The sequence below is a fragment of the Abramis brama genome (genome assembly GCF_963993115.1).
Source record: "Abramis brama genome assembly, chromosome: 10".
NCBI lineage: Eukaryota > Metazoa > Chordata > Actinopteri > Cypriniformes > Leuciscidae > Abramis > Abramis brama.
In genome coordinates this window covers 712501-727500 of record NC_139972.1, presented here as the reverse complement: position 1 = coordinate 727500, position 15000 = coordinate 712501, and the positions used below count along the sequence as shown (strand labels likewise).

At 37.1% G+C, this 15000-nt stretch overlaps 1 protein-coding gene across 1 annotated transcript in view; it reads right to left on the bottom strand.

Annotated features, from left to right (window-relative positions):
- The window catches only part of ecel1 (endothelin converting enzyme-like 1), a 62708-nt gene that overhangs the window by 33701 nt on the left and 14007 nt on the right, over nt 1-15000 (bottom strand). The window contains exons 2-7 of the mRNA XM_084127313.1: nt 13242-13995; nt 11189-11455; nt 11046-11114; nt 7998-8108; nt 7287-7379; nt 6435-6559 (exon numbers count right to left, since the gene is read on the bottom strand). Of these exons, the coding sequence (XP_083983439.1) occupies nt 6435-6559; nt 7287-7379; nt 7998-8108; nt 11046-11114; nt 11189-11455; nt 13242-13865 (1289 nt within the window). The 5' untranslated portion in view covers nt 13866-13995. The remainder of the gene's footprint in view (nt 1-6434; nt 6560-7286; nt 7380-7997; nt 8109-11045; nt 11115-11188; nt 11456-13241; nt 13996-15000) is intronic.

Genomic DNA, 15000 nt, shown 5'->3' with positions numbered 1-15000 from the left:
CTGTGAGAGTGAGACAGACATTGTGAGAGTGAGACAGTAGACAGACACTGTGAGAGTGAGACAGTAAGAAACACTGTGAGAGTGAGACAGACACTGTGAGAGTGAGACAGACACTGTGAGAGTGAGACAGTAGACAGACACTGTGAGAGTGAGACAGTAGACAGACACTGTGAGAGTGAGACAGTAGACAGACACTGTGAGAGTGAGACAGACATTGTGAGAGTGAGACAGTAGACAGACACTGTGAGAGTGAGACAGTAAGAAACACTGTGAGAGTGAGACAGACACTGTGAGAGTGAGACAGACACTGTGAGAGTGAGACAGTAGACAGACACTGTGAGAGTGAGACAGACACTGTGAGAGTGAGACAGACACTGTGAGAGTGAGACAGACACTGTGAGAGTGAGACAGTAGACAGACACTGTGAGAGTGAGACAGACACTGTGAGAGTGAGACAGACACTGTGAGAGTGAGACAGTAGACAGACACTGTGAGAGTGAGACAGACATTGTGAGAGTGAGACAGTAGACAGACACTGTGAGAGTGAGACAGTAGACAGACACCTTCAGTGATCAGCAGTTCATCAAAGTACAGGAATCCGAAACTTGAGGGCAGGTTATAGAAACAAGTCATGAGTTTCATAAAAATGACTGATTCAAATTAACATTCACCACATGTGTGTGTGTGTGGGTGTGTGTGTGTGTGTGTGTGTGTGTGTGTGTGTGTGTTTATTGCTCCTGTGCCACCGCGTCTCACCGTCAGCTCATAATTACACCCATTAAATCGCCCTTTGGCTCAACGGCTCTCAAACCGCAGACTAGCATTCAGATGAAATCCAATCATCACCCCAACAAACTATTTCCTTTTAATTACCCATAAAACACAGATAAACAACAGCACAGAAAACGACAACATCACCATCATGTCATACGACACACCAGGATGATGATTAGATTCTCCTGCAGGAATAAACTGCAAATAAAGCTACATCTATCTATCTATCTATCTATCTATCTATCTATCTATCTATCTGTCTATCTGTCTGTCTGTCTGTCTGTCTGTCTATCTGTCTGTTTGTGTCTATCTATCTATCTATCTATCTATCTGTCTATCTGTCTGTCTGTCTGTCTGTCTGTCTGTGTCTATCTATCTATCTATCTATCTATCTATCTATCTATCTATCTGTCTGTCTGTCTGTCTGTTTGTGTCTATCTATCTATCTGTCTATCTATCTATCTATCTATCTATCTATCTATCTGTCTGTCTGTCTGTCTATCTATCTGTCTGTCTGTCTATCTGTCTGTTTGTGTCTATCTATCTATCTATCTATCTATCTATCTATCTGTCTGTCTGTCTGTTTGTGTCTATCTATCTATCTGTCTATCTATCTATCTATCTATCTATCTATCTATCTATCTATCTATCTATCTGTCTGTCTGTCTGTCTGTCTGTCTGTCTGTCTGTCTGTGTCTATCTATCTATCTATCTATCTATCTATCTATCTATCTATCTATATGTCTGTCTGTGTCTATCTATCTATCTATCTATCTATCTATCTATCTATCTATCTATCTATCTATCTATCTATCTATCTATCTGTCTGTCTGTCTGTCTGTCTGTCTAATACAAGCAAATGCATTCAGTGGAGTTTTACTGTAACTGTATATTTGTACATAATACATCTATTATTTTTTAAGCATATGTGTGTGATCATCAGAAAATCAATATTTGTCCAACTCAAAGTGAAGTGAAGTTGAGTCACATATGCAAGTTTTTGGTCTTATTCTGCTGACACGACGACACATGAAGCTTTAAGCAACACGAACAAACCAATTCATACTTTTTATATTACAGTCAGCACAAAACCAGAGCTACAGGCTCCCAGTTCTTCCAGCGCTGGGTCCTCTCAGAAAGAGGAACAGCGAGATTTGCGAGAACAAGCACTTGATGAGGATGAAGTTTTCCTGCGGAGAAGCCAGAAACGTAAAGAGAAGCGCAAAGAGAAAGAGCTAAAAACGGCAAAACACGAGAACAAAGACCGGAATCAAAGTCATTTCTCAGGGTTTGCGCTCGTGGTGTGCCTGATGAAAGCCGATTGGTGGGAGAGCCATGCATCGCCATGGTGATTTTAATAACAGTGATTATGGAGGAAGGGGTCATTGTGAGAATATTATGGGATAGGGTGTACTATTACAAAGAAATAGAAGAGGGACGAAAAGATTTGACATCTCTCTCATCGCCAGAAGAAAGGGAAGAGAAATCTGGAAATCACTGACAGCCAATCAGACGATTTCCCTGCATTCAGAAATCATTCAGTAAATCTTTACAAAAAGGTTCATTAGGTTCATATCTTAGTAAACGGAGATATTCAATTAGTAATCTTTAATTTAATAAAATGATAAATAAATACACACAGTATGTGTTCAATATATTACAGTTTTTCTCCATTGGTTTGGCTCATTTCTTGAAACAGAAATTACATTCTCAAAACTCTAAGGTCATTTGGCAAAACAGTCTTACAGTTCAGCACAGCACTACAGCTCACTTGCAAAAGCTCATATCTCTCCCAAAACTGTTCACTCATGCTTCAAAACTAAATTCCTTTCCCATATAAAGAGTCAGTGCCACGAAAACGGCAAAGATCCTTCTCAATTGATTTGGCTCATTTCTTGAATCAGACCGGACGTTCTCAACACTCTTGGTGCTTTTGCCAAAATAACGTGGATGGTTCGGCACAACACCATGGTTCACCTGCAAAAGCTCATACCTCTCCCAAACCAGTTCACTCATGTGTCAAAACTAAATTTCCTTCTCATTTAAACAGTCAGTGTCCCCAAAATGCTTCGTCCCTTTGGCATTGTGTAAGCACTGCAAGTCAAAATGTTTAGATGTTTTGTCACTATGGCAGAGGACCATTGAAATATCCCTCATGTCCACCTTTCAGTCTTAGCCCAGTCCTTCATTGACAGTGGTTACTGTACTGTTTTTTGTCTAGCTAACAGAATACAATTGTGTATAAAACTGAAAAAAAGAAATAGGATTTTAGGGTAAGAGTAGCCTCCAAGGTTTGACATCACACATTGCACTCATACTGCCAAGGAAATTGTAACCATTATCATTCACACACATAAAGTAACTTCCATACATCAGAGTAAAAAGAAAATGTATACAGCATAATATACTCTAATATAAACACACAAACAAAAAACAATGAAAATTATATAGAGCCTACAGTGCTGTAAATAAAGCTGGAGTTTCACAACTAACAGTTCTTCACTGGCCACCGTCCTCATCCTCCCTCTCCTGGCCACCGTCCTCACCCTCCTCATACACACGCTGCTGTCTGTCTGGCCACAGATTATCGTCCACATCAGAGCGTATATTCTCCCTTGCGATGCAACGAGGGAAGAAACGGCGCGCATGTCGCAACCATCCCCTACACTGATCTCCTGTAATATCCTCACACGCAGCGTCCATTGCATGGAGCATGGACCTCTGATCTTGAGCCCGATGCTCATACACTCTCCACCTCCAAGCGGAGAAATACTCCTCAATAGGATTGAGGAAAGGAGAGTAAGGTGGTAGGAACACCATGACCATCCTTGGATGAGTAGTGAACCAGGCCCTGATGAGCGAGCCACGGTGGAAATTCACATTGTCCCATACAATGACATATAGTGTGGTAGGTGAGGCCCTACGAGACCTCTCTCATTTTCAGGGATCAAATCAAAATGAAGGCGGACCAAGAAGATGAGGAGCTTCTGTGTATTGTATGGGCCAGGACTGGGGATGTGAGTGGCCACACCATTCTCAGATATGGCAGCACACATAGTTATATTGCCCCCTCGCTGGCCTGGGACATCAACCATGGCCTGGTGGCCAATAGGCCAATAATATTATATGGTATAATATAATATGTATATATATATATATATGGTATTCATGGTATTATGTTCTTGACTAATTTTGACAATTGAACAGACTATTGTGCATGTGATGACTTATACAATGAAATGACGCTGACACGTTTTGGAGCGAACAACCATTAGACTGAGAATCAACAATCAGTTTAGATCAGCAAGATCTATTCACTTGGAAATTGTGCTAAATGTAGGCTACCTGTACTTAATCATTTGCACAGATGTACTGAGACATTGAGACATGTACTTAGACATTTGCAATTTGATTAAATGAATGAGAAATTAAATTCTGTTGTGAACAATTGCCAAGTGGTTTGGAGGTTTGTCCATGTTGTTTTGAGAATGTCATTTCGGTTTCAAGAAATGAGCCAAACCAATGGAGAAAAACTGTAATATAACATAAATATATAAAAATATTTGTATATAAGTATTTAGTCTGTATTTTTCAAGAACTAAAAGAGTTGTTATTGAATCATGATCCATCCGTCACCATTAAGTGTAAGTGGAATCAGAATTGCTCAATTCCTTACGACTCTCATCAGTATTTCAGACACAGTGTAAAAGAGAAAGACAGAGAGTGAAAAGAAGAGAGAGAAAGAAAGAGATGGACAGACAACAGACAGCTCAAGTAAATTCAATCATTCTCACACAAACAAGAGAAAATATAGCGGCAATAAACACACAGTGACTGACTGCAACTGCAACCCACAACAGCTCCACTTGTTAATACACACACACACACACACACACACACAGAGTCCCGTGAGAGTAACCTGACAGCTGGACACACACTAAACCTGTCACAGTCTGCACTTGACTCCTGCTGTCTGGAGAGAGAGAGAGAGAGAGTGTGTGTGTGCGAGTGTGTGTGTGTGTGTGTGTGTGTGTGTGTGTGTGCGCGCGAGTGTGTGTGTGTGTGTGTGTGTGTGTAAACAAATGGAGCTTTTGTGGGTCGATTCCAATCAGCACCGGCACAGGGTGTTAACCGAACACTGACACCTCAAATAAAGCCACGTTAACTCTCTCTCTCACACACACACACACACACACACACACACACACACACACACATTCTCATACTCATACTCATACAGACACTCACACGCCATTAAAATATATTTTCATTATAAATCCCAATGACATTGAAAACATATTTGTCGTTGTGTGTGTGTGTGTGTGTGTGTGTGTGTGTGTGTGTGTGTGTGTGTGTGTGTGTGTGTGTGTACATGTTTTTCTATCCCGGTGGGGACTTAAACCTGAATGCACACACACTCATGGGGACTCGTGTCACTGTGGGTCTAGAGTGATGAAACAAGCTTATAAATCATACAGAATGAGTTGAAAATGTAAAAACGCAGAAAGTTTTGTGTGATGGGTAGGATTAGGGGTTTGCTTAGTGTGTGTGTGTGTGTGTGTGTGTGTGTGAAATGAAAGTAAGGCAGTCAGTGGTCCTCTGCTGCCATCTGCTGGTTATAATCATAATTCTGTCATTCTACTCACTACTATAGTTCTTTTCACAGGTTTTGCTTTAGCATCCATATTTAGACATTATAAAATCACTTATAGAAATCACATTTTGTCAGAGTTTATCACCTCATTTGTACTGAGCTCTCAGTTTTGACAATTCTGCTACATAATGATTATTGTGAAACCGGAAAATGTGTTATACAGAGGAGACTTGCAGTAAACATTTAGTTACCCATCATTTATTTCAAATATCTGTGTCTACAACTAAATGTGTGTGCATGTGTAAGCATGCTTATTATGTATCAACAATTATTGTTTAAGCCTTTCTTTTCTGTGTGTGTGTGTTTTAGCATATTCGTTTCCGTGCATATTTTATGGTATCAGCCCTACATTTCAGGTCGACATAATCCCTAACAGCATAGATGGCATAACGGTCTTACAACGCTTGAACACCATTTATTGTTGCTTGCAGCTATATTTATTATTAATATTATTATTATTATTATAATTATTATTATAGCAATTTTGCTTTATAATAACACGATTTTCACGATTGTGCAGCACTACTAACAAGCACAGCAATCATGGAATAAAAATAAAAAAAACTCTTTTAAATTGAATTCACAATTTTTATCCAAAAAATTGCAATTAGATTTTTTCCCCAAATGGTGCAGCAACTTATATCATGAAATAAGATTTCGGTAACACTTTAAAATAAGGTTTGTTAGTTAACATTAGCTAACTACAGTAGTTAACATGAACTAATAATAACCTCTACATATATACCGCATTTATTAATCTTGGTTGATGTTAATTTCAACATTTACTAATACTTTATTAAAATCTTGTTAACATTAGTTAATGCACTGTGAACTAACATGAACAAACAATGAACAGCTTTATTTTTTTATTAACTAACATTAACAAAGATTAACAAATACAGTAACACATGTATTGCTCATGGTTAGTTCATGTTAGTTAATGCATTAACTAATGTTAACTAATGAACCTTATTGTAAAGTGTCACTGATTCTTCAGATCTCTCACCGTTTGGACGTGGTTTTAATGATGTCCGACACCGTCTGAATGTAGTCAGTGGCCAGAACTACGATTTCCTCGTCCTCGGAGAAATTATCATTGAAGATTCGGTCCAGAAGACGCTTCCAGTGGAACTGCAGAGAGAGAGATGACAGCGCTTATCCTCGAGCGCATGCCGTCTGCCCTTATGCTTATTGATTTATGCTTCATTTAGAGATCATGTTCTGCGTTTTAAACAGCGGATCTGTGCTGCCAAAAATGTATCCAGATCCAGTGGCTTCAGATATTTGCCAGTTTGCTTTCTAATTTCACCGTGAAGCGGAAGGTCATCAAGGCCATTAGTGACCCTGGACCACAAAACCAGTCACATGGCTCAATTTTTTTAAACTTAACTGAGATTCATACATCATCTGAAAGCTGAATAAATAATCTTTCCATTGATGTGTGGTTTGTTAGGATAGGACAATATTTGGCCGAGATACAACTATTGAAAATCTGGAATCTGAGGGTGCAAAAAAATCGAAACATTGAGAAAATCTCCTTTAAAGTTGTTCATTTATGTTGGCGATTGTGCAGCATTCACTCACACAAATACATTTTTGATATATTTACGGTAGGAAATTTACAAAATATCTTAATGGAACATGATCTTTACTTCATATCCTAATGATTTTTGGCATGAAAGAAAAATCAATAATTTTGACCCATACCCATTGTTGGCTATTGCCACAGATAAACCCGTGCGACTCGAGACTGGTTTACTGACTTGTTGACTTGACAGCCATTCAAAAGAAGACATTTTACTTTCTTTCTGCTTGTGAACCTTCTAACACACGTGATAAAGTGTGTGTATCTACTCACGCTCGGAGCCATTTTCTGCAGCTGGCTCAGAGTGATTCGGTTGTACATGCTGCTGATGTCTTTTCTTTGCTCCTCGTATTCAGACACTGTGATCTTTGGCAAAAAAGAAAGAAGAAAGACTGTTAAATCACGTGCATTAAGACATTTACCACACACACAAATTGTAAAAGCACACCCTGTGGTTCAGAATCACTTCCCTTCAGATTCAGTGATTCGGTTCATTCAAGTGATTCATTTGAACGAACACATGCAAATACTCGGTTTAAAAGTCATTAACTTAACACACATCTTTCCCTCGCAAGTCAAAATGAAAATTAGCCTAAAATTATGCTTTTTTTTTTTGGTCCAGAAAGATTATTTTATTTCATTTTGATAAAAATAAAATAAAAAAAAGTCAGAATTTTTAGTCAGAATTTTGAGCATTTCTATGTTTTTCTATGTGTACTGAAGCATTCCTCACATTACATTCATTCCTAAGGGGGTCAAATTGACTTGCAAGGGAAGGATTTGTTACTGTTTTAAAGTAAAACTTTTTTTCCCACAAAACTCCTCAAAAAAAGAAAGAAAAATTCCTGTGTTCGTGGTTCAAGTACGACAAAAGTCCTCCGATGAACAGCAATTTTTTCAAAAATGTTTTAAAAAAAATTCCGGGTCCCAATGACCCGAGGGAAGGATAAGAGAAAGAATGATGAACACACACGAGAAACATACGTTTGCTAGTTTCATCTCCAGATCCAGAATCTCTCGAGACTTCAGCGTGGCGTTCTGAGCTCCCAGCATGCTCAGCAATCGCTCCATCAGCGCCTTATAGGACGCCAGAATCTGCCGTCATCGAGAAAAACGTCTGTTATTAAACTAATGTCATGCAGAATCTTAGGATATTATGTGGTAAATGTCATACACAAAAGCAAAAGTAGCATTAATAAACCATGCTTTGAGGCTTTTATTGATGAATTTCATATGATTTTGTCTCTGATAACAAATGATTTTTTATATAATTTTTAATGTTTAAAATAAAGTATTTAAAAATGTATATAAACTAAATAGACATATTGTAATAAACTATTAAAACTTTAAATAAAATGAAAATTATAAAAAATAATTTAAAATATTAATAAAACTATAATAGATTCTGCTGTCTGCATTTTACTTTTATTTTATTTTTTTAACAATAAAATCTAGATATATTAATTTATTTTATTAATTAACCCTCTGGTATTGTTCATTTGGTCAAAAGTGACCGAACACCTGAAATATAACTTTTTTTTTATTTTCAGCAAAATATGTAATATGTTTTTTAGAACAACAATCATGGAAATCATGAAAAAAACACTAGAGTGCTAAAGAGTTAAAGATACACGAAAATTTTAACTTTGAATAGTTTTATATGTAAATATTTGGGAGTCATTATATATATATATATATATATATATATATATATATATATATATATATATATATGTATGTATGGATGTATTTGGTAACACTTTACAATATGGTTGCATTTCATAACATTAGTTAGTTAGATTAGTGTACATGAGCTAACATTGAAAACTACTTTTGAAGTATTATTAATCTTAGTTAATGTTAATGTTAATGTTAGTTTCAACATTTAATAATACATTTACTAAAATCAAAAGTTGCATCTGTTAATATTGTTTAATGGACCTGAACTGACATGAACTAACTAACTAATGTTTCTTCACAAACATTAACAAAGATTAATACATATACGTAACAAACCTATTGCTCACTGTAAGTTTGTGCATTAACTAATGTTAACTAATAGGACCTTATTGTAAAGTGTTACCAATTATTTTAACAATTATTGTTATTTAAATGTAAACACTTGCATTTGTACTTATCTGGATGTCTTATTATATACGTCAATTTTTTGTATATTTAATAAAGCAAATCTGACATTATGCCTGAGTTACCAATAATAAAAACCAGGTCTTATTTCACCATAATATTAAGAAATTATATTTTTAGTGCTGGGCAATGATTAATCACACCCAAAATAAAAGTTTGTGTTTACATAATATATGTGTGTGTACTGTGTATAATTATTTTGTATGTATAAAATACACACATATGCATGTATATAGTTAATATTTGCATGTGTATACTGTATATATATTTATACATAATTTATAGTATATGTAAATATAAATATTTTATATATAAATAACCCATTTTTCTTAAATATATACATGCATGTGTGTGTTTATATATAAAAATAATTATTTTGGGTGCGATTAATTGTTACCCAGCACTAAAAATATAATTTCTTTATATTATGGTGAAATAAGACCTGGTTTTTATTAATGGTAAGTCAGGCATAATGTCAGATTTGCTTTATTAAATATATATATCTCTCTCAGTGGGATTTCTTCTTGGCTTGTCAGATTAAATTTGTAGTTGCATTGTAGTAAAAGTCTGATGTCATCGGAGCGTGACAGAGGCACCGCTGTGACCTCATTATTAATGGACACAAGCTCATCTGTGACATCATCACCAGCTGTGACACGATCAATTAGACATGTGAGCTCAAAGCGAGTGACAGATGGCCGTCAGACACACACACACACACACACCCTGCATCTCAGTGTTCACACTATCCATCCTAGACAGTGTGTGAGATTAAAAGAAGTGTGTCCCAAAGCATAGTATGTTGAAATTGAGATTTCATAATTCATGAGATTATGACAAAAGTCCCTGTATGATCTATGGGTTTTCGAAGTGTGGATCTGTGTTCACTATAACGGCTAATATTACCCACAATCCATTGCGCTTTGAACGAGGAACTACAAACACGAGTAAAAAATGTTGACAAAACTACAAAACATGGCGGATATGTGCACAGGTTTGAGTGACTAATCAAAGTTTAACCTGATAGAAAAATATTTATTAATGTTATCCGTGTTATATTTCATCTGCAATAACAATGAGGACTTTTATAAAGATCCGTTTGGCCGTTAACTTTTAAATGCATCATTAATATGAGGAGAGTCTCTGCATGAAAGACCCGCGACTGCAGATCAATTCTGCATTTCTCTCCGATACAGTAGGAAATTAAATTAAATTAAATGTGGAGTTTTATCTTTGACAAGATGATTGACAGGCCAGTTTTCTGTGACAATATGATTGACAGGCCAGTTTACGGTGATAGGATGAGAGAGCAACCGTTAAAGACGCTGTTTTATGACACTTCACAAAAAGAGTACATACTTTTAAGGGCTATTTACATGACACCGTTTTCAACTAAAAACGTAAAACTTTTAATGCGTTTTGGCTGTTCGTTTACACAACAACAGCGTGTTGGGCGCCTGAAAATGCAAAGTTTTGAAAACGGGTTTCAAAGTGCAAGTTTTTGAAAGCGGTCTCTGTGTAAACAACAAAAACGTGAATGTCTGAAGATGATGACTTTGTGCACATGCGTATTACGTGTTTAATCTATAGTGTTTCATCGCCACCTACTGGCCTGACAGCAGAATACAGCGTTTTTAGTCATTTTCGCGGATCCGTGTGAATGGGGATCGTTTTGACAATGGTGTCGTCTGTACACGGAAAACTCACAGGAAAACATTCTCCGTTTTAAGCATATCGTTGTCGTGTAAACGTACCCTTAGGGCGTAGTTAAGTAGGCGAATTGAGACGCAACAGGAGAGATGAAAGAGTGAGCTGCACGTACACAGCATTTAATTTCTTAGTTAATGTTAATTTCAACATTTACTAATACTTTATTAAAATCTTCACCTTCACACTGTCTTCATCTTGTCCCAGATACAGAGTTCGTTCCGGCAGAGTCAAACCCTCCTGATCAATCTGCAATCACACACCAGCTCAAGTTACTTTCAAACAAAAACAACACAATATAACTTTATTAGTCTCTCCCTCACCCGTATGGCGTTGCGTGACGAGTTTTTATCGTCTACGCTGACAGTGAGCGAGAAGAACACAGATGTGCTGTACAATCCCTGAGTCTTGTACAGCATCTCATTAAAATCCGGGCTCGCGGGGGCGGAGCTACTGTCCCACCCCGCCCCTCTGGGTGGAGCTCCAGACAGGTCCCACCCACCACAGCTGTCAATCACCTCAGTCATAGGCCCCGCCCCCAGACGATCGATCTCCTTCATGTTGATACAGGAGTGGTAGAATTCTTTCACCTGTGGGAGAAAAAATACGTTTTAAAGATCTTTTGAACTTATAATAAAGTATAATTTATTCTTTAAAGATCTTTCCCTGGTACAATTAAGAAATATATATATATATATGGGGTTTTTTTTCCACATCAATCTGAGAAAAATGAAAAAATGTAAAATATCCAATCAAATAATATTTGATATTCTGATGTTTAATTTAAATATTTTCACCATTTACAAATTTAAACATTAAGTAATTTATTTATTTATTTATTTTAAATTCTTAAGCTCTTTTCCTAGTGAAATTGAAAAAAAAATAGCAATTTGATAAAAACACATAAATTCAGTCATGTATGAGCAAAGGAAATAGTGATGCTTGCCATATATATATATATATATATATATATATATATATATATATACACACACACTGAACAAAATTATATGGCCTTTTGTGTACATAGAAAAAGTCTTAGATCTTTGAGTTCAGCTCATGAGCTCAATGGGGGCAAAAATAAAAGTGTTGCGTTTATAATTTTGTTCAGTGTATATATATATATGAAGTGGATAAAAAAAGTTCATCAAAGTTGTCCTAAGACAAGAATGGGTTCAAAGTTAATGTATAACTTTGATGAAAGGTTTTGATCCACTTCAAATGTCGACCATATATACAGTATATTGCAAAAAATATGTCGATTTAAATCTATACCAGTGTTATTTTAGTATCGTTGAGATACTATTATAGTTTTTATTAATATAGTTTATATATTTTTCATTCGCATTGTAATGTTAGTTAAAGTTATAGGGCCCTATCTTACACCCGGCGCAATGCAGCGCCAAGCGCGACGCAAGTGTGTTTTGTTAGTTTCAGCCTGACGCAGTTGTCATTTTCACGTCCTGCGCCACGTTGTTTAAATAGCAAATGCATTTGCGCCCATATGTGCGTCCATGGGCTGCTGGTCTGAAAACGAGGTGTGTTCTGGTGCATTGTTGGAGCGTTGCTATTTTGAGGCAACAGAAATAGACGGCGTCATTGACCAACTGAAACCTGGTCTAAAGTCAATGGCGCAGTATTTTTTTTTGTTATTTAATGAGCGCGTTAGTAATCTGTGCCTATAGGCGAGTCCACAGCGCACGTACACTCTGCTTATTAAACACACAGGGACACACAGCAGCGCACAAACATGGCAAATATTAAAAATAAAATGATTACAATGTAAAAGATTATTATTGTGTATGTAAAGATATGGTGGAATCCGGCTTGTTCCGTAGATGGTCTGCTTGCGCGCTTTTAATTCGTGCACGAGCAGTTCCGTTTGCGCTCTGACAAGCTGACAAGTTTGCGAACAGTGCAAACAAGTTTTATATATTTAATTTAATTTAATTCAACATTTATTTAATTTCAGCTAAAGAAAGTAGCTTTAGTTTCGGTTTTAGTTTCAGTTTTAGCTAACTATAATAACCTTGATTTATATAATTTCTTAAAAAAAACATTAGAAATAAATACATACTTGAATAAAATAAAATAAATGTTTTTTTTTTCATTTGCACTATATTAACCCTATTTTATTGCTTATATCTGTGGCTATTATTGATTGCGATGTATTGTTAACTCTGACATCCAAAGTACATACAGTATTATCCAATGTTACTTTTCATAAAATACATAAAATACATAAAATACATAAAATACATAAAAAAACATAAATAAATAATAATAAAAAAAATAAAAAAAATGTTTTTATTAATACAAAAATAATACAAAAAAAAAATGTCTTTAAAGCAAGCATATATTCATGTGCAGTTGTACCTTCCTCTCGGCACTGTCCGGCTCGTTCCTCTGGACCGGCATCTGTAGGAGGCGCTGCAGCTTCTCCTGGTTCAGTTCCCCAATGGCAGTGATGATCCCGTAACTCAGTTTGTCGTCGGGAATCCCGTGTCTGCGGAGCCATCCTCCGCAGGCGAAGCTGTAGAAGTCGTGACAGGGCTGGACGCTCGGGTCGATGTTCCCCTGGACGAATCGCGCAGCTCGGAGCAGCGAACGCCGTTTAACGCAATCCTGCCTGCACTGCGAATCCTGCGATTCCAGCGACAAGAACTTCAGCGCTAGCATGCATCCGAGAATCACGCACATTCCCGCTGCGAACACCAGCGCTGAGAGAAGGCAGATTTCCCGCCGGCTCCAGCGGGCCGGAGTCCCGCCCCCAGGGCTGGCCCCGCCCACCACACACTGGCCCCGCCCACTTCTCCCTCGGCTCCCGCGATCTAGGGATCCGCCCAGATGCAAACTCATGCCGTTGCTCAGCGTGTTGCTCCCATAGCGGCTCCCGTACTTGATCTCCTGGAAGTCATCGTAATGCGCGGTCAGGGAGTACGTCTTCTCCATGCCGACCGACGTCTGCGTACGCGATTTATTGGGGAAAGTGTGGAACATGAGGTCACAAGGGAAGGATATAGGATCAAAGTAAGGTCATGACCTTTGACGCTTTCAAATCTGAGGTCAGTCTGTATCCAGGGGATTTGTTTACGTCGTGTCCGTCAGCCGTTTCCTTTCTCAGAATGACCTGTTGTGAGAGAGATGCAATTAATTAATTGCTTGATATAGTGCAGGACATGTTTCAATTAGATTGTTTATGTTTTGAACAAAACATGAGAAATTTTATGAAAAATTGCAATTAAATTAATAAAGTCTGTGATGCATTTTGAATGTAATCATTAACAGTTTTGGGGAAAGTTACTTTTAAAAGTAAGACATTACAATATTGCGGTACTCCCAAAAAAAGTAAATAATTGCATTACTTAGTTACTTTTTATGAAAAGTAATATGTTACATTACTTTTGCGTTACTTTTTCTCACCTGGGCTGGGCTGGGCTTGCTTGTTTATTTTTTAATAACAACAAAAAAAGTTTTTGGCAAATGTTCAGGCCCTTTCACACCAAAAGTGAAATGAATAACCTAAATGCATGTTCACACCTGTACTGTACAGTAGAGTAATGTAGAAGTAGAGTAGAGTACAGTAGTGTACAGTAGTGTACAGTAGAGTAGACTACAGTAGTGTACAGTAGAGTACAGTATATGTAGAGTACAGTAGAGGAAAAGTACAGTAGAGTACAGTAGTGTACAGTAGAGGTAGAGTACAGTAGTGTACAATAGAGTACAGTAGAGGTAGAGTACAGTAGTGTACATTAGAGGTAGAGTACAGTAGAGTATAGTAGAGTACAGTAGAGGTAGAGTACAGTAGTGTACAGTAGAGGTAGAGTACAGTAGTGTACAATAGAGTACAGTAGAGGTAGAGTACAGTAGTGTACATTAGAGGTAGAGTACAGTAGAGTATAGTAGAGTACAGTAGTGTGCAGTAGAGGTAGAGTACAGTAGAGTACAGTAGAGTACAGTAGTGTGCAGTAGAGCACAGTAGTGTACAGTAGAGGTAGAGTATAGTACAGTATAGGGCTCCGCTCAAACAAACCTTTCAGCTGCTGATATTATTCTGGATTAAAGAACAATAGGATACAGGAGAAGAAGTTCAACACTCTTATTTCTATATCTAAAGTAATTTTTGCTTATTAGT